The sequence below is a fragment of the Melopsittacus undulatus genome, chromosome 4 (genome assembly GCF_012275295.1).
Source record: "Melopsittacus undulatus isolate bMelUnd1 chromosome 4, bMelUnd1.mat.Z, whole genome shotgun sequence".
In the NCBI taxonomy this organism is placed as follows: domain Eukaryota; kingdom Metazoa; phylum Chordata; class Aves; order Psittaciformes; family Psittaculidae; genus Melopsittacus; species Melopsittacus undulatus.
Window position 1 is genome coordinate 25,360,198 of NC_047530.1, and position 24,608 is coordinate 25,384,805.

General features: G+C 38.7%; 1 protein-coding gene across 4 annotated transcripts in view; it reads left to right on the forward strand.

Moving 5' to 3' along the window:
• BCL11B (BCL11 transcription factor B) overlaps nucleotides 1-23,389 on the forward strand; it is a 96,953-nt gene extending 73,564 nt beyond the window's left edge. For all 4 annotated transcript variants that reach the window (XM_031049332.2, XM_013129162.3, XM_031049333.2 and 1 more), the window contains one exon: nucleotides 16,251-23,389. In XM_031049332.2, the coding sequence (XP_030905192.1) occupies nucleotides 16,251-18,262 (2,012 nt within the window). In that variant the 3' untranslated portion in view covers nucleotides 18,263-23,389. The remainder of the gene's footprint in view (nucleotides 1-16,250) is intronic.
• The last annotated feature ends 1,219 nt before the right edge of the window (nucleotides 23,390-24,608 follow it).

Consider the following 24,608-nt stretch of genomic DNA (forward strand, 5'->3'; position numbering starts at 1 on the left):
AGTTTTAAGCTGGCAGAGATAGAGGCCACACTGGGGTTTGCACTGGTTAAAGTGAGTCCTTTTGATTAAACTTGTGCCAAATTCTGTGTGGACAAATTCTCATATTGTAACAAACCCACACATCCTCCCTTTCCTCTGACAATCATATCAGGCTGGTGAGTCCTATGGACCCAATCTAATAGAAATGGAATTTTTACCATGCAAATCTTATTACCTAAAGTGCCAATGAAACTAATGGGATTTTGGATAGTAAAAAATACTCTATATGTGATACATAGTTTGGAATATAAATTCATGTGTTTGTGGGTGGGGGGAAGTGTAAGGAAAAGTAGTTGTTACTGTATGTGGTCCTCTGAGGACCTGTTCCAACACCCCTCAGCTCCCCCTTGATCTCAGTGGGACCGAAGTGGTCTTTTAGCTTCTTGCTGAAAACATTGAGCTCCTTGCAGAATTTGATTTTCAAAATGCACAACTACATGTCTGTTTGGTTTACCATTCATTTGAGGGAGGGGAACAAATAAAAAATATCCTAAATTCTTTACTCCAAGGACAGACATCTAGAAGAATATATGTTTTTCCAAAGGGAACCATTTGTGCTGTGAAAGTTAGCTGAATGTATCAAGAACACAGGGAGCATTTGGACATATTTTGACAATCCCTGGATTAAAAAAAACCAACAATCCTGAATCTATTCAGATAACATTTTAATTTAAGCCTTCCCAATACACTCACATATATATGGTGTATGTTATATATATCTGCTAGTGGCCTTAGGCTGCCAACCTGCGTGGCAACTCTCAGGCTGAAGACAGTGTCAGCAGACAGATCCAGAGTTAATAACTGAAGTTCTGCAAATCCTGCAACCTTTAAAACTGTCTCCTGTAGTTCCTATATGTTGTGATAACAGCACAACTTGCAGAGGCTTCAACACCCCTTGTCATTGCTTGGGCAGGATTTCTACTGACTTTTCTGGGAACTTAGCTTATGTGTACATTCAGGACCCAAATATTTTATATTAAAATCTTTTAAATAACCTACAGTGTTGTGCCATTTCAGTGGTGATACTGATTACTTGGTGTTGTGGTTTAACTAAGCACCACACAGCCACTAGCTTGTTCCCCCTCCAGTGGGATGGGAGAGAGAATCTGAAGGGTAAAAGTAAGAAAACTCATGAGTTAAGAAAAGTTTAATTATGGATATAAATTAAATTATAATAATAATAAATAACAATAAAATTGCAATGAACGTGAAAATAACAAAAAGAGAGAGAAATAAAACCCAAGAAAAAAAATTATGCAAATTGAAAACAATTGCTCACCACCAAATGACTGATGCCCAGTCTGTTCCTGGGCCACTGCCCCCTGGCCAGCTTTCTCCCTAGTTTATATGCTGAACATGATGTCATACAGTATGGAATATCCCTTGGGTCAGCAGAGGTCAGCTGTCCTGGCTGTGTCTCCTTCCAACTCCTTGTGCACCTCCAGCCTGCTCACTGGTGGGGTAGCAAGAGAGCTGAAAAGTCCTTGTCTTAGTGTAAGCACTGCTCAGCAACAACTAAAATCTCTGTGTGTTATCAACATTATTCTCATCCTAAATCCAAAATGCAGCACTGTACCAGCTACTAGAAAAAAAAATTATTCTACCCCAGCCAAAAGCAGGACACTTGTTTTTCTGTCGCCTTGGAAGCAAAGATGCAATAAACAATACCTTTATTTTTGTTTTTATTTTAATGAAACACACAGAAAAGGCACTTTAGAAAAGTGGAGGAAAGAGGAGTAGGTCAGATAAAAACAACTGCAGTGTGATGTTCGTTTTTGTGGCATTGATAGTTCTTATTCCCAAAGAAAATAATGTCCTTTTTTATTTGCTTTTAACATTTTGCCCTTGGCATCTGTTCCATCCATTGTGGACTAACCTAGACTCTGTTCTCTGACGATGGGTTAAAGTGAGCACTTACTGAAAAGCATTCTGTACTTAATTACTTTTCCTTCTTCTGGAAGCTATTTTTTTTATAGTCACATGTTAATTGTGTATTAGTAGGCCTTTCTGATTAGTTGAAAACATAATGAAACCTTTGTAAACAACGGGGAGAAAGAGGGAGAGGGAGGGAGGGAGCGGGAAGGGGCGAGAAAGGGACAGGGAGAAAGGGAGGTGTGAAGTGGGGGTGGACCCGTTGGGGGGAGGCTGGTGAATTTTGAAAGGCAGAAATAATGCCGGTAGAAATTTCTGGGTTTTTTTGAATGACAACTTCCCTCACCCAAATTAATCAACTTACTTAACGAGAAATGAGATGCATGGAGATGCAAATTGCTGCCGATCTCCAAAAGCAGGGTGGCAAAGGCAGCAAGTTGGAATGGTGTGGAGGGGGGCTGAGCCGCAGCTGTCCACTAACAAGTCAGTTGTATTTGTAAAGGGCATGGAGCTGAATAACGGTTTTGTTATTGTCTTTCTCTCAGCCGTAGGTAGAAATGCTGCATTTGTTTCCTGAGACTGTTTCAGCGAGATAGATGTCCTCCTCTTCCATCTTGCCTGCCTGTTTGATTCCCACAGTGGATTCCTGTGTTCCACATGCACCCAAACCTCCCTTGATGGGCAGAAAATCTGGATGCATGAGGAACACAGGCTCGGGTGCTGAGTCTCAAACATGCAAGGTAATACCAGGAATTATTAAGTTATCTGCACACCCCTTAGAAGGGCAAGGGGAAAAAAAAAAAAAAACCCAAAACCAAATAAACAGTACTTTGGACCCAATTCAGTGATGCTCGGAGCCCAGCCAGAGCAGATCAGATTCAGTGAATCAGCTGAATCAGGCCCTTTTCTCAGAGCTGTTTTCTTTCCCTGGAAAGCTGCTCCTTAAACACAATTCACATTGGTTGTTTTTAAAAGGACTATCCTCTGTTTGCAGCGCTGGGTTTTGAACGGGCAGAGCCTCCCCCCGGCTCCAGTCCTCCGCCTCCACCCCCTTCTGTTGCTGCTTTAAAGAGCTGTGCTTATAGGGATTTTGCAGCTCTTCGTGTGTTATTAGAAAACGTGTGGCTGGGACGGTTAAAATGGGAGTGCTACTGTATGCAAGAGCAATGTTCACTGTAAGCAATCCAAGGAAATCCTGCCAAGGCAGTATATGAACAGCAGCCAAACAAAACACAGGCGCCTTTCCAGTGAAAACCAGCACACTTCTGCAAATAGAGGAAAAATTGACTTTCTGATTTGGAGTGTTTCTACAACTAAGAAGAATTACTACAGTGATTGTTCTAAAAATATTTTTCGGCAGCACATTCTCAAAGGGATGCTTAGTATTGTTTAATTACACTTCTCTTAGGTGATCAGTCTGGATTGTATAGAAATAAAATAGGAAGTTTTTATGATTTTCTCTTAAGCCAACACTGGCATAATTTTCTGTAGCAATATAGTGACATAAACCACCACCTATTTAAAGATCAAAAATAGTTTTTTTATCTTTGCACTTCAGGAAATATGATTGGAGATTCATCTTTCGCAACTTCATAGTCATAGATTGCAATTTAACTGCTTAATCTAGAGCAACCCCCAAGACCCCTACTTCTGTAGCTGATGCATGTTATTTTTCATCTGAAGTATTTTATGCCTTCCTCCTTCCTCGCACCCTCCGTATTTAGCCTTTTAAAGCTTCTGGTTGTTTTCTTCTTTGTTTACCCAGCCTGGGATTTTCCTTTACAAGACTTTTGAGTCTTGTAGGAACACTTTAGTGTAAGATGTCTGGAGATATTCATGCATTCAAAAAATATCCGTAATGATGGAAATTGAATGGAATTCCACAAATTTCTTTATTACCAAGAATAAATGTTATTTTAAAAAATATTTTGTTAAGTCACAGCTACATTTTTTTCAAAGGATTGTTACTAATGGAGTTTAAGACTGCAGTCAGTTTATCTGAAGTGTGCTAAAGAAATAAGTTCTACAGAGAATTATTATTATCCTTTTTTACTTCCAAAATGCAACATAATATCAGCATTAGAAAAAGCAACAGAATTGTCAAGGATTAATTTATATATTTGTCCAATTTCAACTGTTTTTCTTTTAACTAAAGATAGAAAAGATACTTTACTAGATATGTCTCCATTTATTCTTCTGAGATATTCACATCTTTAGGCTTATAGTTGATGTGAACTGAATTTTTCTTCTTTTAATTACACCTCCACATACCAGATTTATCCCTACATTGAAGACAGTGTATTGAGGCTAACAAATTCCAATGTGGAAGAAGATCCTCATCCAGAGCCCATTGAAACCTGTGGAAAGATTCATATTGACTTTGGTGGGCTTTGTATTGGGATATTAAACATTAATTTCCTCTTTTTTTTATTTTAACTACTCATTTTCAGGGTGAGGTACTCTTTACTTTCAACAAATCTTAAAGTTGCCCTAATTTACTAAATGAAATTGTGCTGTATTTACCATTCAAGCAAAACTTCCAGTGGGGTGGAGCTGTTGTGTAGGCTTCTCCCAAGATAAGATTGTGGTTTTGAAAGTCTGGTTGGAACAGACGAGGAAGGACAGACCTCTGCCCTGTGCTCGGCCCCCTTCCTTCTTTGTGCGTAGTGCTATATTCATAGCCACTCTTAGAGAGAGCAAATCATGTATATATACATATATACACACACACATCTATATGTATATATATAAAAATAAAAGAAAGCTTGAAAATGTAAGCATTTCTGCTTTGAGTGTGAGGGATATCATCTGCTGTGTTCAAATTAGGACATGGAAGTTGTGGCATATGCCGTGTCAAGGCACAGCAACACAATTCTGTATCTTTAAATGTTGATGCATCACAGTGAAACCAGGTGAGATCTGGCCCCAGGTGCTGGCTCTGCATGCATTGCTAAACAATTTTTAAAAGATGCAGATTGGGTGGTTGGAGGAGGAAAAAGTAGGTCTTTTTCTAAATAGACCTTTTTTTTTGTGAAATATATTGTAGGTTTAATGCAATGATTAAAAAAATGATTGACTTAAGCTTCGTACATTCCTCTGATAACAGCTTGGTATAATCCAGTCCTGACCTGGCTCCCCATGATGTGCAGTGCTAGTTATCGTGGAGCCTCAGTTATGCCAAGCTGGGAGAAGATCTTATTGAGACCATGGAACTCATTTCACTGGGGACTGTACACAAATGTTGAATTAAGTGTCCTTCACAGAATTACTCTACAGGGAAAGCTTGGATGCTGAAGAGGTGCTCCAAGGACTGCTTCTGCTTTCCCTGTCTGCACATCAAGAGCCTACATGGCTTGAAAAACAGCTCCACAGCAAAGTTTTTTCCTTCATTCCTTTCAGTGTAGATCCAGTTTTGAATCATTTTTCTTTCAAGTCTGTAAGTTCAAATTCTGTGGTCATGAGAGATAAGGCATCGAAGTAAATTTGCAGTTAATTTGGATAGTGGTCTATGCTGAAGGTGTGTGGCTTCTAAACCTAATTAGAGGTGTAGTTTGTTACAGGCAAAAATTATTGATATACAAGGAAGGTTTTATTCGGAGACATCTGTAGGTTGGCAGCTGTGCCAGCCATGTCTGTTCTTCTAAGTAACGGAAGCCGTGCAGTGGGAATAGCAGTGTTTTGGTGACAAGTGTTGAGAATATTGGTTGAATTGCATTATCAAAATATTTTCGTTATTTTTATTATTACTGTTCTGCAAGCAGAGTTATGAGCCTGCCTATGTCTGTGTGCGTGAGCAGATGAGGTAGAGAAGGAGGACTGTTATTTCTATTTTTTTCAGTCACACCTCCTTAGCATTTTGTATATATCAGCATTCTAGCCGAGCGATTTGCTAATTGCGCTGGAAGACTCACTTTAAATTCAGGAATACTGAAACTTTGCAACTGTAACATTTTGACTGGCGAGAATGACCAGTCTTCTTTTCTGTTTCGCAGTGAGCTAGTTGAAGGAAGCTGGCATTGTCGCAGAGTGAAAGCTCTGCAGAAGTGCCGCAGGTTTTTCATATGGAAATGTGAAATAATGGGGTGATTAAATAGAGCTGTATATTAAAGTACATCTGACATTAGAATTAGCATAATGTGCTCTAGCCCTAGGCTGAGTACTTTATTTGCCATCTGCGTCGGACCAAAATCCCCTGGGGAAGCGCTAAAATATTCTGAATAAACTCAGCCCGAGTTCTTATTGAGAGTAAAATACCATTTGTGGCACGTCGTATTGATTCGTCTTAATTGCGGTGCAGAAAAGAACATTCAGTTGCTGATGACTTTTGTACTCTGTGACAAGTCGGCTGGAGTTATTCTAACACTGCAGTTGGTTAACCTGAACAGACTGCCGTGTTCAGAGAAGGAGAAAACCTTATCTTCGGTAGCATAAACTACCGTATCATCTCCCGGCTTTACTCCTTCCTATCTTGATGCAGCATCTTTTTCTTTCCTTTATTTTTCTAAATATGTATTATTCCCCTAAACCAGCAGCAAATGAACTGAGGAGGGAATAGGGCTTCACTGAATCAGTCCAAAAATTCAGATTCTTACCTAGTTACTCTCCACAGTCTCCCTCCCCACATTTCCACCCTCACATCTTCTTTAAAAAATAAAAATCCAGAAACATCTGACCAGCTTTCATCTAAGGGAGTGAAAATCAGTGGAACTTGTCCTTGAGGATCCATCTCCAGAACTATTAGTTCAAGAGATTTATTATGTATATTCTGTAAAATGCTGTGGCTTCTCCTGTGCATAAGCCCAGAGTCTTAGTCGGTTATAATGGTTTGATTTTTGTCAACTCTCCACTCAAATAGGTTGCTGAATACCTTTGAAAAAGTGCTTATAACATGCATAAAAGATAAATATTTCGTCTGAAGGAAAATACTTTGATGCTCCATGCAATTCTGTAACATTCATAAGGTCCAGTTTTTACCCTATAATTGCCTATCATTATACACAATTTACATATTCAAACATTCTCTACAAACCTTAGTCTAGCATGTTTTTATTACAAATTCAGATCAAGGGAATAACCTTTAACTTCAGAGACAAATGAGACAAATTTACAAGTGCATGTCTGCTGTTTTCTTGTGTTTTATAAATCCCTGCAGACCCGAACACTTTTGCTATAACGCCACTCAGAACAATATACATATATTACTACTTGTTTGTAGTGCTTCGGTAATGAGTCCCCTTTGTATTAGATAACCTATATAATTCAGCATCTAGGCCCTCCATAACGTCAATTATCTCCTCATAGCTAAATGTACATTCCATTAAAACAAGATTTACAGCCTTTATAATACTTCTTAGGATTGAACATGGAGATTTTGTGGATTTAAAGAAGCAGAGATGGGAGTTAGCATTTGTTAAAGAAGCAATGAATTAAAACAAAAATGCTATTTCATTTACTAACTATGAATAGGCATCTAATACCCTTAAGAAATAGTTGTAGTAAAACATACTGAAGTACTTCTGGGAAAAAAGAAAAAAAAAAGAATGGAAAATTTGTTTTCACTCTTTGGCTTTTTTATTGTTTCCTAATTTATTTTTTATTTTTCCATTATATGACATGGACAATTTCCTTTATGTATCCTCCTTTAAGGTCCTATTCAGATTACTGAGCATTCTTGCTTGTAAGATGAGAAAATGTCACCTTAGAAAAGTCTGTGGGAAAAAAAAAAAACAAGATCCCAGAACTTGCCAGTTTTCAAACAAAACTACTTACAGGAAACCGATTTAAGGGGAAGCTGCTGGCATATTTCATATGTTGTAGAAAAGACTGACATTATTTCAAATACATTAGAATACCTTATGCAAAGAAAAGGCCTAAAAGTGTCCTTGAGCATTACAAGTGTTTTTCATGAATGCTTTAAATGGGTTCCTATATATTAAACCACCACCAATGGGTAGTTCTATGGTCTTTTCATCTTATGACTGAGTACTTCTGCCCTACACCCCCAGTCCCCCCATATTACATTCTCCATTCTCACTGATTTTTTTTCACTATTTTATACAGCAGGTTTGTAAAGCATCCTCGCAATCTGCTAGTTGATGTCTTAGGTTCAGAAAAACTAACTAAAAGACACAAAACTGTTTAGATGCTAAAGGTAGATTCAGTTGAAACTGTTGTATCACAAAGGGCTAATTTAAAAGTTAACTCATTCACTATTGATCTTTTAATATTGATTTTCCTGTTTGCTCCTTACTTTTTGCACTTCTCCCTTTCTCTCCTTTATAAATTGTCTTTGTATTTGAGAAATTAACACCAATTAGTAGAAGGTGTTCAGAGATGACAAACATGTTTTTTATCTCCCTTTTTAATAGCACTTCTGGGTCAAAACCCCTGTGTCGTGAGTTCCATTTTTGGTATGCAATTTTCTTTCTTTTTCTGCACTAAGTAAAAGCACTTCTTACACTTCTGTAGGCTGAACATTAACTTCCAGTAAGCCACAAGCTCTTTTAAGGAATAAGAAATTTGACATGCAGAAGGAAGTTGCCCAAAATGACTATTGACATTTTATACCTAAAAATATAATATTGCCATTTTGTAATGCACTTCGAAATTAAACTGAGCTGTGCATTTGGCTCATTTATGTGAATCTGGCAATACAGATCTGAGGTATGATTAAGTCTTACAGAAAATGGGACTATTGAACACAAACTGCATCTTCAGCCAAAGGTCGCCTGTGTCCATTAAGAAGCAGGAAGCGTCTGTTTGTGTTATGCATGGCTGTAGTCTGCCTGCAGTCTCCTTCTTTTTCTCTAAGTATAAATGCCAGAGAGGACATATAAAATGCTTCTGGGGAAAGTTTAATTGGAAAAAAAAAACCAACAAAACCACCACAACTTGGTATATTCATGTAAGCCTAGTTAAGATCCCTGTTTGTGATAACCTAGTATAGTTTATCAAGAAAAATTCAAAGACTGGAACGGTCGTCATCAGAGCTACTTTAAAATCATAGTATGGTAATTAAAATCAGAGTTTGGCTAAGAGTATGATTTTAAGGTATTATGAAAGGATTGACTTTAGACACACAGCATGACAGTCTGACTTACCAACTACGTGGCTGGCAATTAATCTTTTTGTTTTTTGACTCACATGATAAAATAGTTGATTTGACAAGGAACATATTATTACAGGAATGATAAACAGACAATCCTGCCTAATAGAAAAGGAACATAGCTGAAAAGCCCAAATGGCTTCAGAAAAAAAATAGGCTCCCAAGAGTGGGGCAGCATTTAATCCACTAAGGACAGAGTTTGGCAGTTGGCTTTAACATAGAAAGAATTAATAGTACATGAAAAATAGTAGTGTAATATAAATACTTTTTAATATTGGTGTTAAGCAGTGTTATTGTAGACTTTTTTCAACAGGTAGAAAATGCTCTCAGGAAAATTCACATTGCTAATTAAAATCAGTGCTGGGAGCGAGAGGGTCTTGTGGGATTTGTACGTTCTCTTGGCATAAAGTTTCTTGCATAATATCTGTAGAGAACTTGCATTCTCACTAGTCAAGGTAGAAACAGGATGGGGAAAGTGGTGAAACACAAGCAGTGTGTGGGAGAAGAATATTGCATGAAGTTGTGATTTTTCTTCAGTTTGAAGATGGCACTAGAAGAGATAGGCTATTCAAGGCAAGGTAGAAAAAGAGCACAGGGTCTAGAATGGGAGGAAACACAGTCTGTTACTGAGAAGTAATACTTTTTGATTACTTCTTCTTTCTTCAGACACCCTTATTTTTCCATCCATTTCTTAAAAACATTTAATTTTTGTTTCCCTGTCACATTCCTTTCACTGACCTCATCCTGAGTTTCCCCATTTCCAGATGATGACAGGCTCAGTGGCCCCTCCTGCTTTGGCTCTTGCACCTAAACCTTCATCTCCTTCACTGAGATGCACTTCAGGTCAGCTGAGCTTTACAAGAGAGAGTGGCTGTTTATCTGAGTGGAGAATTGGAGGTGCTTAGGTTGTGAGACTGCAGGCGTCTTGCTAAGTCATAAAATACCAACTTTAGTTGCCAGTTGATGCTAACTTTACAAACCGTTGGTGATAGTCCCTGTCACCCTCAGCAGGATGTGCTGCAAGACACTCTTGAGCTCTTTCTTTAAACAAGGCAGTGTAGGGATAGATGCACTGTGTTAGCTCCGGGGATGGGAGAGGAGTTGCCTTGTTTTACATCTTCAGTTCATGTTGCCATCAAAACAAAATTAAAATGAAGAGAGGTAGAAAAAGAAATGGTTCCCTTGAGTGGAAGTAGTTACTGGCATTGGACTGGCTGCAGTGATCCTCACCCAGGCTTGGACCCTACTTGACACTTCTGTCTTTTTTATTGAGACTGTCAGTACCTCTGAAATGGAGGTAGGAGTGCTTCCAAACTATCTGGGGAGTGCAGAAAGGATAAATCTCTTGATATTGGGTGTGCTCAGCATATGTTTATTCAATCAGAAACACATGTAAGTAAACTTTCTTGCTAACTTGGACAATTTAGAGTTGTAATACGGCTTATAAAACCTTTTCAGCAGAAACACCTATGTTAGAGATATTTTTGTGTACCCAATCAAGCACTATGTATGAGCCAATTATAGTTCACACCGCAGATCCACTCTGCAGACACCTGGAAAATATTTGGCCCTTGTCTAGGTGACCTGTCAAACCACATATAACCATATATTTTCTTTATTATGAAACACTAAATCTTTCCAGTATTTAATGCCCTTCTCTTTAATGTCAGCCGGTCTTATAAGGAGACTTGTTAAACTAGTGTTCTCAATTATGGCATTTTAATTTAATAATAATTCAATTAAAGGTGTGTTTTTTATGGAGCATCCACACTACCTTTTTGGCATTATTAGAGTAACCATCATAATAACAAAAAGTAATTATTTAAATGTTCATTAAAAATGAAGTGGTGGAGAAGAGAGTAACAGTGGTGGAAAGATCGGAGGAACTTAATACATGTCTGTTCCTGAGTGCTACAATAAAAGGTGTCCTTTCTTTAGAGCTTGCAAGTTTCTACTTCTCCTGAACTTCTAAAGGTGCAGTAAAGCATTATTAAGATTCTTTAACATTTTTATTTCTGCTGTTGTAACTTTGTAAAGGGAACCAGAAACGTTATCTGGGAAGTACTGCTAGAGGTATGGCAGTGGTTACGTGGATCTGACTGCAGGTCCTCGTTGCAGTCCTGGCAAGGGGTTATGGGTAGGTGATTAAAGAGGGGGAGTTTGTTCTCTGTTACAGCTAATGGAATTATTCAAGCATGCTGAGAGGAGGATTCATAAGGCACTGGATGTCACTGTAGCCCAGCAGAAAATAATGAATTTTAAACAGTTCTTACCATACGCTGATTATTGTTTGATAGTATCCAGAATAACTGAGGATATTTTGAAGGAAATTTATCTCCAGGGCAAAGGAGTTCAGTGTTCAGGGTATATAGAAAGTTAAATACCTACTGGGCAAGGAGGATCCTCGTATCACTAAATGATACAAGTCAGACTGCAGAGGACAGATAAGTCAGGGTGTTCAGGCTGCCTGGTGCAGTGGGATGAATGCCCATAGACCCACACTACTCTTGCTCTGGGATGGGCAAACTGACCTGTCTTTTCTCACTGTCCTCCATAAGGGCAGAATTTGGGAGGCAGGATCTGAATTTAGCTTTGTTGTGTGCTGTTCGTGGATTAGAAAGAAGCTCATTATTGCTTTGACATTTTGAACGGATCATAATCTGTCATGCAGTAATGAAGGGAACACATTTTAATATTTCTGGAAAAGACCATCTTTTGTCATAATACTCAGAAAAAGCAAGAGTGTTCAACAAGTTCATAGTTTATAATTACCTGCTTAAGGAGATGATACAGGAGAGATTTTTAATCTACCAAGTAAAAACATTAAAAGATGTAATGGTTGGCAGTTTAATTCAGCAATTTAAGCTGGGAAGAAAAAAGTTTTTTTAAAGCTGAAAATAGTCAACCGTTGCCACAGACTGCTCTGATACTTAGTGAATTCTTTCTCACTTGGTATTTCTAGTTCAAGTTGGGAGATATGTTTTTTAAAAGACATGAAGTGTTTCAACTGAAAATCTCTGGGCTGGATATCTGTACGAGGTGCAGACTAAATAGTTTCCTATGTTTTTCATGTATGTGTAGGTAAGACAAAATATAATCTTGAATTGTATGAAGAAAGATTTAAATTAGGCATTTGGGGAGCCTTCCTGATAGTAAAGGAGGAAAGGACTGAGGTAAACTTTGGGAGGGTTGTAAACTCTCCATCAGGGGCCTTTGAAATATCTGACATAGTTATCAACAGATGCATAGATATGGATGTCCTTTGGGTCAGGAATCAGGCAAGGGCAACCCTTCAGGTTTATCCCAGTCCTCTCATTCTTTAATCTCACTATCCTTCCTAGCCTACAAAACAATATTTCTGAACCTATACACCTGTATCTCAGTAGGATCCAGGCCTACAAACCTGTCTCATGCCTGAACTCCAGTGACAGTATTTGTTTGGCTTTAGAGCAACCTTAAAGCTACTGTTGACTGCCTAGGGCTCGTAGCCTGGATGTTGCATCTCAGTACATATATCACATCTATCAACTAACGTAAAGATAAAAAGTTATACTTGAGCCATCAGCCCTGAAACTCATGCCTAGTTGCAGAGTGTAGGGTTGAATCCATGTGCAATTCATTGAACAGTATTCATGAAGTCTTAGCTTGTGCTTAAGTCTAGACACATTAATAATTTCATCACTATCCAACACAGCACTTCAGCCTATGCTTAAGTTTCACTGATGTTGATAACTCACATGGTCAAAGTCACGCAGGTGCTGAAGTGATAAAGACTGCATGTGGAAAAGCCAATATAGCTGGTTATCATAAAGCAGGTATTTAGCCAGACTTCAGTGCAGGTGGCAAGGGATTAAGATAGCCATATATCAAAAGTAGCCTTATAACAAAGAGTTTTATAGTGTAGGTGCACTGCATTATTAAATACAAGGATCACTCTTGAGCAATACATGGCTGTTTCTGGGCATGTTTAAAATATTTAGCAAGTTTTTGAATATAAAAATGTTCGGATTGGATCTTCAAAGAGTTTTTGACATTGTTCTGTTCTTAAAAGTGAGCATCTACACTGCTCAGGGCAACTTCTAGGCAAGATACCATGAAGTGATAATATGGAAATGAACATTTTTTTTTTTTTATTTTTTTAAATGGGGTATCTGGGGAGAGTCTTTGAGGGTTGTGAAAGTTAAATGGCAGACACATAGGCATGCACACATGAACACTCGTGAAGCAGCCAGAGACTGGTAGCTAGGTAGCCTGCCATCAATTTTGCCATCAGGTCAGGGTCTCTCGGAGTTAAGGAGCATAAAAGCTAAACAAAACAAAAAGGAAGACTGTTTTATGACTGCTAGCTTGTAAATCTTAGCACTAATAGGACTAATTTGCTCTGTTCAAAAGAAACTAAAAAGGAGGGGGATTTACTTTCCTCACTTGAATATCACAGAGGTGAAGTTTTGGAGGACAAAGCAAAACATCTCAGTTCCATGTAACAAGTAGTAGCAAGCATCCAGCCAGCTGCCATTTTGAGGGTAATTTTTTTAATCAGCCATTTCAGTTTTAGATTTGCCTTGATCCTCAGTCTGCTCAGGAATTTTTCTCCTTACGTATGTGCTGAAGTAAACGTATTGCTGTTGTTGTTGTTGTTGTCTAATACACAGCTTTCTTCATCCTGTCAGCTCTTGAGCTAAGCAAGGGGAATGCATGCACATACACACTCTCACACTTAATTTTTTTTAAAGAAAAAATCCCACAACAAAAAAGAATGAAGAAAGAATGCATGCTGTGACTTTAAAAATGAAAGAATCGAACAGCTGTGGGTAATAAATCGATTAATTAGAGTGGATAAAATGAAGGTGAAGGGTGCAGAGCACTCTTTAATTTGAAGATATATGACCTTGTAAGATGCTGCACTTCATTTGCTATTATATCACACTTCAGAAGGGGCTTTATTAAAATCTATTCTAGGGTGAGCTGAGGTAAAACATATTGTTAAAAAAAAGCTTTTGACAGAGTATGTTATATACTTTAGTCTGCTTCAGTGATTTCTGTCACTTTTTATACTATACATGTTGCTGTGCAAGAAAATTAAAGGTCTAGACATTTTCATCATATTTCTGTAAGAAACAGAAATTTAAATATTTGAAGTAATAATGGGAGCATTTACTGTTGCTTTGGCTGCAGAGCTGATATAAAACTCCCTAACTGCCTCAGTACTGAGTAGATTTTTAAGGGATAATGTATCAGTTCCTTTCCGTGTTTGTATGTGGCTTTCATTAATGTCAATAGCAGTTACTGGCACTTTTTCCAAGCTGAGTGCAGTTCCCAAACTTGTGTTTTTTTTCCAAGAGCAGTTGTTAGAGAGTAATCAAAGCAACTGGGTCTGTCCCATACAACGCAGTGTGCAGGGTCGGGGCACAGGGGCTGATGTGTTGTGTGTGTCTTTTCTTGGCTGTAGAGAGGCAGCTTCTCTGAAATCAGGGTCTGAAGCTGCTATCCACAGCAGTAGCCCTACTAAATCAATAGGAGCTTGAGGAGCTGCACCACATTTATCACCTACCTTTGTAAATAAGTCTCAATCTGATAGATGCTTTTTCCTTTACGCTTTTATGGATGTACACTGGGTGATAAGATTAAACAGACTGACAGGCTGATAGGTAGGCAGATAATCCTCTAGCCTCCTTGTCTAGGGTTTTGTAGGTTTTGTTAGCAGTAGCTGTTCCTGCAACTGCCAGAAGAGGGGAATTCAGTCAGCAGAAATCCTATTTTTTTTTCTCTTTTTTTTTTTTGACTGTTATGAGTCATTCCTCTTTACAAAGGTAGTTTTGATAATACAGCTCTGTTCACCTTATAAACTCGTTCTCAAGCTCAAGCATTGGGCTTTTGTGAATTGCAGTCCTCTCCATCTAGAAAGGGGTCATGTAGATCAGCTTTGGATCTGCAAAGGGGCTGGGATAGGGTTTCATTTCATTGTTGTGCACATATAGGTCAGGGGGGAAGCGTGGTTCAGGCTTTGAACTTTCAGGAAGTTTAGTGCCTTTAGGTGCAGTGGGGCCATCGCTAGCCAAAATATGTGCTTTCATAAACAAACAAACAAGAAAGAAATTAATTTTAGATATTCTAAAATGGGTAGGGTTTTTTTCAGGAAACCTCCCCCTCATTTAAAACAACAACAACAACAAAACAACTCCTGGATCATGATTTTCAAGTTGACACATACTTATGAGTTTATCAGAGTCTTGCAGAAGCATTGAAAAAAAGGAGGAGAGGGGGGAAAAGTGCTTTTTTAAGATAGCACATAGTTTATATTGTGCTCAGGACTGGAATTTTCTAGCTAGCAAAATTATGACTGTAGTGCGGACTTGCCCACACTTGTTCTTTATGTAAAGCTGAATCAAGGTTAAAGGAATGCTTTCCACCTTTATGCAGTCATTCAAAAAGGCTAGAAAGGCAAACAGAACAATGTTTTTGGCTCCGGTGAGCATTTCTGCATTGGAGGGCAGGCTCAGGCTCAGAAATTCTTGGGACCCAGTTCAAGCACGGCCCGACGTTTGTTACTGTTAATTGCAACTGTGCTGTTGGCTTTGATTACCGGATGTTTCATTTGAGTGGCTTCTTGGTGTTTTGGCAAAAAGAATGTCAAAGTGGTTTATGCAAGGGTATGTTTTCCAAGCTCCTGTTGATTTGAATCGAACTTGTGCAGCTAAATACCTACGTAGTATTTTAAAAATGGAAGTGCTGGCATGACTGAAGCATGTATAAATTAATTTTAGCAAGATCTCAGGGGACTGCTGCATGAAGTATATAAAAATATAAAATGACAGAGTGAGAATGACACTGAAGCTCCTTGCAGGTGCCTTGTAAAACCTACCACACTGCATTTTCCTTGGTTTCTGCCTGTAGTAATAAATCCTTTGAAACAAAATCCTTTTTGTGGAATAAACATGTGAAAGGATGTGGATCCTTCTGCGTCATAAAGGAAGGTTTTATTTGCAAGTTAGAGGGTATAAACATATATAGCACCAATGCGTACGTGTGATATTTTTCATACATGTTAAGTGAATAAGTGTGGTGAGTAAATGTGCTGTTCAACAATTTATATCAGTCAATACATTGCAATTAAGTCCTTCTTTCAGAAATGCCAAGGAGGAAATGTGTTAGCAAAATAAAGTGCATGCCAACTGTATTTAAATGTTCTCTGCTGTATTATTTTTTGAGTGTTCTTTCTCTTTTTCTTTTATAGGTAAAGATGAGCCTTCAAGCTATATTTGCACAACATGCAAGCAGCCTTTTAATAGCGCTTGGTTCTTGCTTCAGCATGCCCAGAACACACATGGATTCCGCATCTACCTGGAAACAAGCCCTTCAAACAGCTCCCTTACTCCACGCATCACCATCCCTCCTCCTCTGGGACCGGAGACTGTTGCACAGTCCCCACTGATGAATTTTCTTGGAGACAACAACCCTTTCAATCTTTTGCGAATGACAGGACCCATCTTGCGTGAACACCCTGGCTTTGGTGAGGGTCGGCTCCCAAACACGCCTCCGCTGTTCAGCCCACCACCTCGTCATCATCTGGATCCACATCGCCTTAGTGCCGAAGAAATGGGGTTAGTTGCCCAGCATCCCAGTGCCTTTGACAGAGTTATGCGTTTAAACCCCATGGCAATTGAGTCCCCAGCGATGGATTTCTCTAGAAGGCTTCGAGAACTGGCAGGAAACAGTTCCACCCCTCCGCCAGTCTCACCCAGTCGCACCAACCCTATGCATCGCCTGTTGAATCCTTTTCAGCCAAGTCCTAAATCACCTTTTTTGAGCACCCCACCACTGCCCCCCATGCCCCCCAGCAGCACTACACCTCCCCAGCCTCAGGCCAAGAGCAAGTCCTGTGAATTTTGTGGGAAAACATTCAAGTTCCAGAGTAACCTTATTGTGCACCGGCGCAGTCACACGGGAGAAAAGCCCTACAAGTGTCAGCTCTGTGACCACGCTTGCTCCCAGGCCAGCAAGTTAAAACGCCACATGAAAACGCATATGCATAAAGCTGGCTCCATGACGGGCAGGTCAGATGATGGACTGTCCACCACTAGTTCCCCTGAGCCAGGCACAAGTGAGCTCACCGGAGAGGGACTGAAATCCAGTGAGGCAGATTTCAGGAATGAGAGCGATCCTTCCCTGGGCCATGACAATGAAGAAGAGGAAGAGGAGGAGGAAGAGGAAGAGGAGCTTGAAAACGAGAGCCGGCCAGAGTCAAGCTTCAGTATGGACTCGGAGCTGAGTCGTAACCGAGAAAATGGCTCCAAGTCACTGCCAGATGAGAAATCCCTTGTGTTGGGAAAAGTCATAGAGAATGTAAGTCTAGGTACCATCCAGCAATATAACGACATGATAGCTGAAAAACAGAAGAGGAGTAGCTTCATGAAAAGGTCTTCTGACCAGCGAGACTTGTGTCCTCGAGACCTCTGTCAGAGAGATCCAGCTGATGAAGACTCAGTGGTAGGAGAGCTAGACCGCACTGAGGAAGGGACAGTCAATGGAAGAAACTTTGGCCCAGGCGAACCCTTCCCAAACTTGTTCCCCCGCAAGCCAACACCTATTACAAGCCCTAGTTTAAACAATTCCTCTAAAAGAATAAAGGTAGAGAAAGATTTGGACTTGCCACCAGCAACAATAATACCTTCTGAAAACGTTTACTCCCAGTGGCTGGTAGGGTATGCAGCATCACGGCATTTCATGAAGGATCCATTCCTTGGATTCACAGACTCCCGACAATCCCCCTTTGCAACCTCCTCCGAACACTCATCGGAGAACGGGAGCCTGCGTTTCTCCACCCCGCCGGGGGACATGCTGGACGGGGGGCTCTCAGGGCGCAGCGGCACTGCAAGCGGAGGCAGCACCCCCCACATCAGTGGTCCCGGCCCCGGTCGACCCAGTTCGAAGGAAGGGCGCAGGAGCGATACATGTGAGTACTGTGGCAAGGTCTTTAAGAACTGCAGCAATTTGACGGTGCACCGTCGGAGCCACACTGGAGAGCGGCCTTACAAATGCGAGCTCTGCAACTATGCATGTGCCCAGAGCAGTAAGCTGACGCGCCATATGAAAACGCATGGCCAGATAGGGAAGGAGGTCTACCGCTGCGACATTTGCCAGATGCCCTTCAGTGTTTACAGCACCCTGGAGAAACACATGAAAAAGTGGCATGGAGAACATTTGCTGACAAATGACGTCAAAATTGAGCAGGCAGAAAGAAGCTAAGGGCCCTCCCCACCCCCCGCTAGGTTAAATTTCAGGGGTCTAGGTAACATTTTATTTGTACAGTTTAACTATTGCCAACTGAGAAAAGATGACCTAACTTGCCTCCATAAACATAACTTAGCATAAATATGGTAGGTGCCAGACTTTGGCACTTAAATATAACCTGTGTCTACAAAGTTCTATTAAACCCGAGGGTTGATTAAGGCAGTAAAAATTGTGGAGCCTTTTAACTGTGCAATAATTTCTGTATTTATTGGGTTTTTGTAATTTTTTGGCATGTGCAGGTACTTTTTTTATTCTTTCTGTTTAAATTTCTTTAAAATTTTGTTGGGTATCCCTTTTTAATTTTACCCAGTTGTAGCCTGAGATTACTTGCATTGTAGTGGAGAAACATATCTTTTAAAGTTCTAATTTTTGGGCCGCTGCTTTGTTGAAATTTAAGCTAAGCATGTGTAATTTCTTGTGAAGAAGCCAGCATTTAAACAGAAATACTCTTTTTTCCCTTTTTTTTTTCTTTCCCCTTTCCTCATCTTAAATAACCTTAAAGATTAGGGATTACAAAATTGTACAGCGGATAACAATCTTAAAATTAGCACTTTCTTTTGGAATTGGATCAAATATGCAGCACTGACAATGTCGCTGACGATAGAGGCCTTTTCTAGATTGATTTAATCACTAAAGTTGTGGCAATGGATAAAGCATAGGTCCAGAAGGCAGCTGCATACAAAATCCAGAAACATTCTTAATTGTGTGTTACTATCAGAGATGGTCTTTTCTTGCTCTTAAAAGCTGTGGCAATATAACGGTGCCATTTCATCACTTTTTGGGTTTCTTTCCCACTGTCTTCCCCTCCTGTTACTCTTCCCAGAGACAGTAAAAGTATCTCAAGTATCACATATTTTCAAACCTTGGAGGAGCCAAATACCATCTTTTTTTTTTCTTTTTAAATGACAAAATCATAAATTTGTGCTCAGGACATCTACTTTAGTTCATATTTGCTGTAGTTAAAATAATTACTAAAGGATGGGAAAGTGTGAATTTTGCAATGAAAAGCCTCAACTCATAGGCATTTGGTTTATGAATAGAAATATTAGAACTATCTTATATGATGTGCAATGATGTTATTATAAAGAAGGGAAAAATAAATTCTAATTGCTTTAGCTGTCTTGGCAAGATTCAGCTCCTACTGAAGCTGGTAAGAGTTTTCTCCTTGACTTAATTAGGACTAGAACTGCATTCAGATAAAAGCATTACAACAGAAAAAAAGTAAAGAAAAATACACCTGCTCTACTTTCAAATTCCAAATTTTTTAAAGCCTTTTACAACTAATACTAGCCAACAGTGGACAATTATGGTTAGATATTTTAATTATGTTGACCCGCACTTTAAAGCTTTTGTTTGTGGTTAAGAGAAAAGTGGCTTCTCAACAAGAAATTACATCATATTCTTCTATTTGGCCCAAAGGTGGGTTAAACTGTAAGGGAACAACTGAGATTAAGTGTCAGTGTTGCTAAGCATGGCATTCACAATACTGGCACTATAAAGAAAAATAAATAAAAATAATTTATTGGACAGTTTTTGTACTGCCATTCAATTTGACGTGAGTGCCTTGAAAACTGATCTTCCTATTTGAGTCTCTTGAGACAAATGCAAAATGTTTTTGTGAAATGGAAAGACTTTAAAAAAAAAGTAAAACAAGAAAAGTACATTCTTTAGAAAAAAAGAGCCACATTTACTTAAAAAAAATAAAAAATTACTGGTTGAAGATAGTGGACATGAAAATGCCATAAGACCCAATCAAATGAAGATGTATACCCAGCACAACTACGGACATCCATTAGCTGAATTATTCTCAGCCTTTTTTTTTTTTCAGGACAACGCTGCTTAGGAAATGGAATGGAAATGAGTTACTGCTGAATTAAAACTCAAATGACACAAATTACAAGTTGTTATCATTGAATGAGAAAAACAATTCAGGAACAACGGCTAATTTTTTTTAAAAGTTAAATTTAGTGCACTCTGTCTTAAAATACGTTTACAGTATTGAATACATACAAGGGTAAAAAAGAAATTGTGTGTATGTGTGTTTGAGCAATCTTTTTTTTTTCAAAGTTTGCTTAATAGGTTATTAAAAAAATGCCATAATGGCCATGTGTATATTGTTTTCTTTTGGTGACGGGGTTTTAGTATATATTATATATATTAAAATTTCTTGATTACTGTAAAAGTGGACCAGTATTTGTAATAATGGAGAATGCCTGGGCATTTTACAAAACCAGAAAGAAAAAAAAAAACTTCTTTTTTCCTTGAAAATGTTGCAGTAAAATTTAAATGGTGGGTCTATAAATTTGTTCTTGTCACTGTAACTGTAAAGTCTTGAGTTTTAGTAAATTTTTTTTCTGCCTTGGGTGTTGAATTTTTATTTCAAAAAATGTATAGAATCTTGTATTTGGGGATTAAAAGGTGATTGCTACACCCTGTAGAAAAAGTATGTAGAAAAAAGTGCTTAATATTGTTATTGCTTTGCAGAAAAAAAAAATCACGTTTCTGACCTGTACCTATTTTTCTCTTTTTTTCTCCCCTTCCCCCTTTTATTCCCCTTCTGGAATGGATATTGATATTGGTTGATTCATATGATGTAGGCACTTGCTGTATTTTTACTGAAGCTTGTAATTTTTTAACTGTACGCTTGTCCTTTTAAAGGGATTTAATGTACCTTTTTGTTAGTGAATTTGGAAATAAAAATAAAAACAAACAAACAGGCTGCCATAATATATTTTTTTAATTTGGCAGGATAAAATATTGCAAAAATAAAAAAAAAATTTGTATGTGAAGTCCTTATTGTACAGGAAAAAAAGGGGGTTGTTTGACGACCTTTGAGTAAAAGAAACAAAACAAAATAATTAAGTGCTTTTTTATTTTTAATTTTATGTTGTTGTTGCTCACGAATAATTTTAGTTGTATATATTTTTTTTGTCAGAAATGGCCTACAAAAAAGTGCTGTTCCCACAGGGCTCTAAATAACTTCAAAGTTGCCTGGACCCCTTGCATCAAGGTTTTACAGGTATGGTTGAACCAGGCTGGATGGTTATTGCCTATTTGTGTGAAATGAAATTCCATTCCCATACAGGTGTCTGGGGTGACATCCCACAGCTTCCCCACTGATCTGAGAGAGAGGAGATTCCCCCTCTGCCCTTCCAAACAAGATGTCCCACACATCTTCCCTCTCCTGGCCAACCCACACTCACTGCTGCCCACACCCTGCCACTGCCCTCTGGAAGAAAGTTGTTTTATAGCAAAAAGTGAGAGCTGTTGCGTCCACTTTGACAGAAAATGGTAAAATGCTCTGCTGTTGGTACAGCTGTAACCGGGTTGAAGTAAAATTAGTCCAGGCACAGCCCTCCTCTTCCCTGTCAGAACAGGACCTACTCCATGTACAGGTCTTGCCAGTCCATGTTATTAGCTGCTTTGCTGCTCTTCACTCCTTGTACATTCCATAAATTTCTGAATGTTTGAGGGACTGGGATGAAATCCTGTGCCTTTTGATTTCTCTCTTCTTTGCAGTTCTTTCTCTCTCTCTCTCTCCCACTCTCTTCCCTTTTGGGTCGAGGGGAAGACAGGTGGCAGAAGAGGCAGTGATGCTCTAGTGAAGGGGAGAAGGAGAAAATCCTCACCGCTCTTGCAGGAAGTGACGGTAAAACAAAACAAAAACAATGACAAAAAATATTGCCATGCCATGCAAGATTTTTCTTCTGCTTTAATCTTTGCAGAACTGTTGAATCAATTGGAGAAGCATGGGTGTAACAGCAGGGAGAATTTGGTCCAGCTACCTAACAGATAGATATATGTCTTCCTGGCTTGAGCAACATATCCTTAAGTCTTCTGGACAAATTCTGGATCTCAATTTAACTGATACAAATCAGGAATTATTCATCACCCTTAGTCCTGGGTTACTCCCGCATAGTTGAGGATAGAATGTGGTCCCTTAAAGGCATATTTTCACTTTTTGGTGAAAATTCAGATCTCTGGCATTCATACAAACCCAGTCATGTCACAGAACTCAGCAGAATCCCTTGGACATGCATCAGTGTAATAAAGATCAGAAGTTAACTGCATATTTTCAGGCCACAATTAGTTGATTTAAGAAAGAATTTAATCTTTCATTTTAGTGCAAGTTGCTTAGGAGCTCCAGTCTTCCTGTTGTTTTTAATTATCCAGGATGGCTAACACCAGCAGTTATCTACTTTTGTGACTTAGATCACTAAAACTAATAAGTCACCCAAAAGCACAAGGGTTGTGTTTCTGCAGACTGTAGTGATAATGAAATGGCCTTCCTTTTCTTCTTGCTTAGAAGAACTGTAGTTTACTAGGCCATAAGCACAATATAACATAGACGTAAAAAGCTAGAATGCTGCCGTAGTTATTTTCAAAATTTAAATGGGTTTAATTATTATTTTAAGGTTTAATTTCTTACTTTCATTGTGTCTAGTCCTGTTGTCTTTGAAGTCCAGAGCAAAACTCCAGCCAAATGTCTTGGCAAAAGAACAGGTCCAAAAACCTGGTTTTAGATACAAAAAACCCCAGTTTTTAAATAAAGGGTCAAAAAATCAGCATTTCATCCCAGTCCTATGTAAAAGACAGTCCAAGGTTTTGTTTATCACAGGCAAACTCATTTTTATGGTGCTCTTTGTATTTTAGAACTGCAAAGCAAAGTAACATTGATTTAAGTTGTTTGCATTTGTACCGGCAAGGCAAAATATTTTTATTACCTTTTTCTATTACTTATTGTATGAGCTTTTGTTGTTTACTTGGAGGTTTTGTCTTTTACTACAAGTTTGGAACTATTTATTATTGCTTGGTATTTGTGCTCTGTTTAAAAAACGAGAGCACTTTTTTTTTATTATGGATAAAATGTTGAGATGGCTGGAGGTCATTTCAATATGGCTTAGTGAAATATTTATTGTTCCTTTTATTCTCTGTACAAGATTTTTGGCCTCTTTTTTCCCTTATTGTCACAATGTTGAGTTCAGCATGTGTCTACCATTTCATTTGTACGCTCGTTCAAAACAACGTTTGTTCCAGTTTCAAGTTATAAAAATAAATTGGACATTTGACTTGATCTCCAAATCTTGTCTTTCCTGTTTTTTTTTTTTTTTTTGAAATTGAGGGGTGGGAAGGGGAGAAAAGAGAGGAGTGAGGAGCTTAAGCTTCAATACAGATGATAGAACTCATGCTGTATTTTCTGTCAGTTCTTATGGGAGTCAGTCAGGAGAGAATTCTTGTTTGGGGAGGACATATGAACACCTGTGTGATGATAAGCAGATGCTCAAGTCCTGCTTACATCCCTTGGACTTAAATAATAACGTAAAGTCTTTTCTGAGTAGGGCTCTTGAGAGAAAATGGTAGGATAATGCTTGAGACAGTCAAACTTCTCATATGAAATGATATTACGTTTGGGACAACTAGCGCAATTTTCTGAAGACAGTGAGAAGAGTTTTGCTCTTGTGTTTCTTTCCATCCCCATAAACTTAACTGTGTGTTGTGTGCACCTAAGTTTGTGAATGTGTTTTGCTTCTTGGATGCCAGCATAAATAGGGAGAACACTTACCTATTTAACTGGGAACTGAATTTGGTTGTTATTATTTGGTATTATTATGTGAGAAGCACCAAAAGGTAACTGCAGCTAAACATTTGCTCCTCCTCCTCAGCTGGGGACAACGACATGCACAGTTAAAGGCAGAATTTTGCACAATTTGCAATTTGAGGATAACAGCTGACAACTGCATGCAGTTCACTATCCTGATGCTCTTTATCAAGGCAGCCTGTTAGCAAATGCGTGGAAATCTTAAATGAGAGAATTGTTATTGAAACCATTATTGGAAAGCTCAGGAAAAATTGGGAGTTTTGGAGACCAGATTCTGATTTCCTGGAGGCCCTGGTCCAACAAACCATGTAACAGGCTTGTGATTCAAAGCAGGTGGGTAATTGAAATTCATTTCAAAGGAACTGCTCCTGGTCTTTAAAGTATTTGGCTCAACTTAGAAGTCAGGAGGGGAAGCTAAGTGGTTTGTGCTACAGAAGAGCTCTTACAGATGGTCCCTTCCTGATCTCAGACTCCCTGAATCTACAATCTAAATTTAGCTATGTTTAAGTGCTTTGCTGGGTCAAGGCTTTGAAAAGTTGCACTCATGAAAAACTAGTGAAAATGAAATCAGAACCCAATGCCAACAATTATATTGGTCAATAGCTCACGCTTTAATTTCCAAAATGCCATGTTTGTTTTGAATACCTTCTGCAGTGAGCTGTAAAAGCTGTTATATTTTACTCCTAAATTTTGTACAGTTTG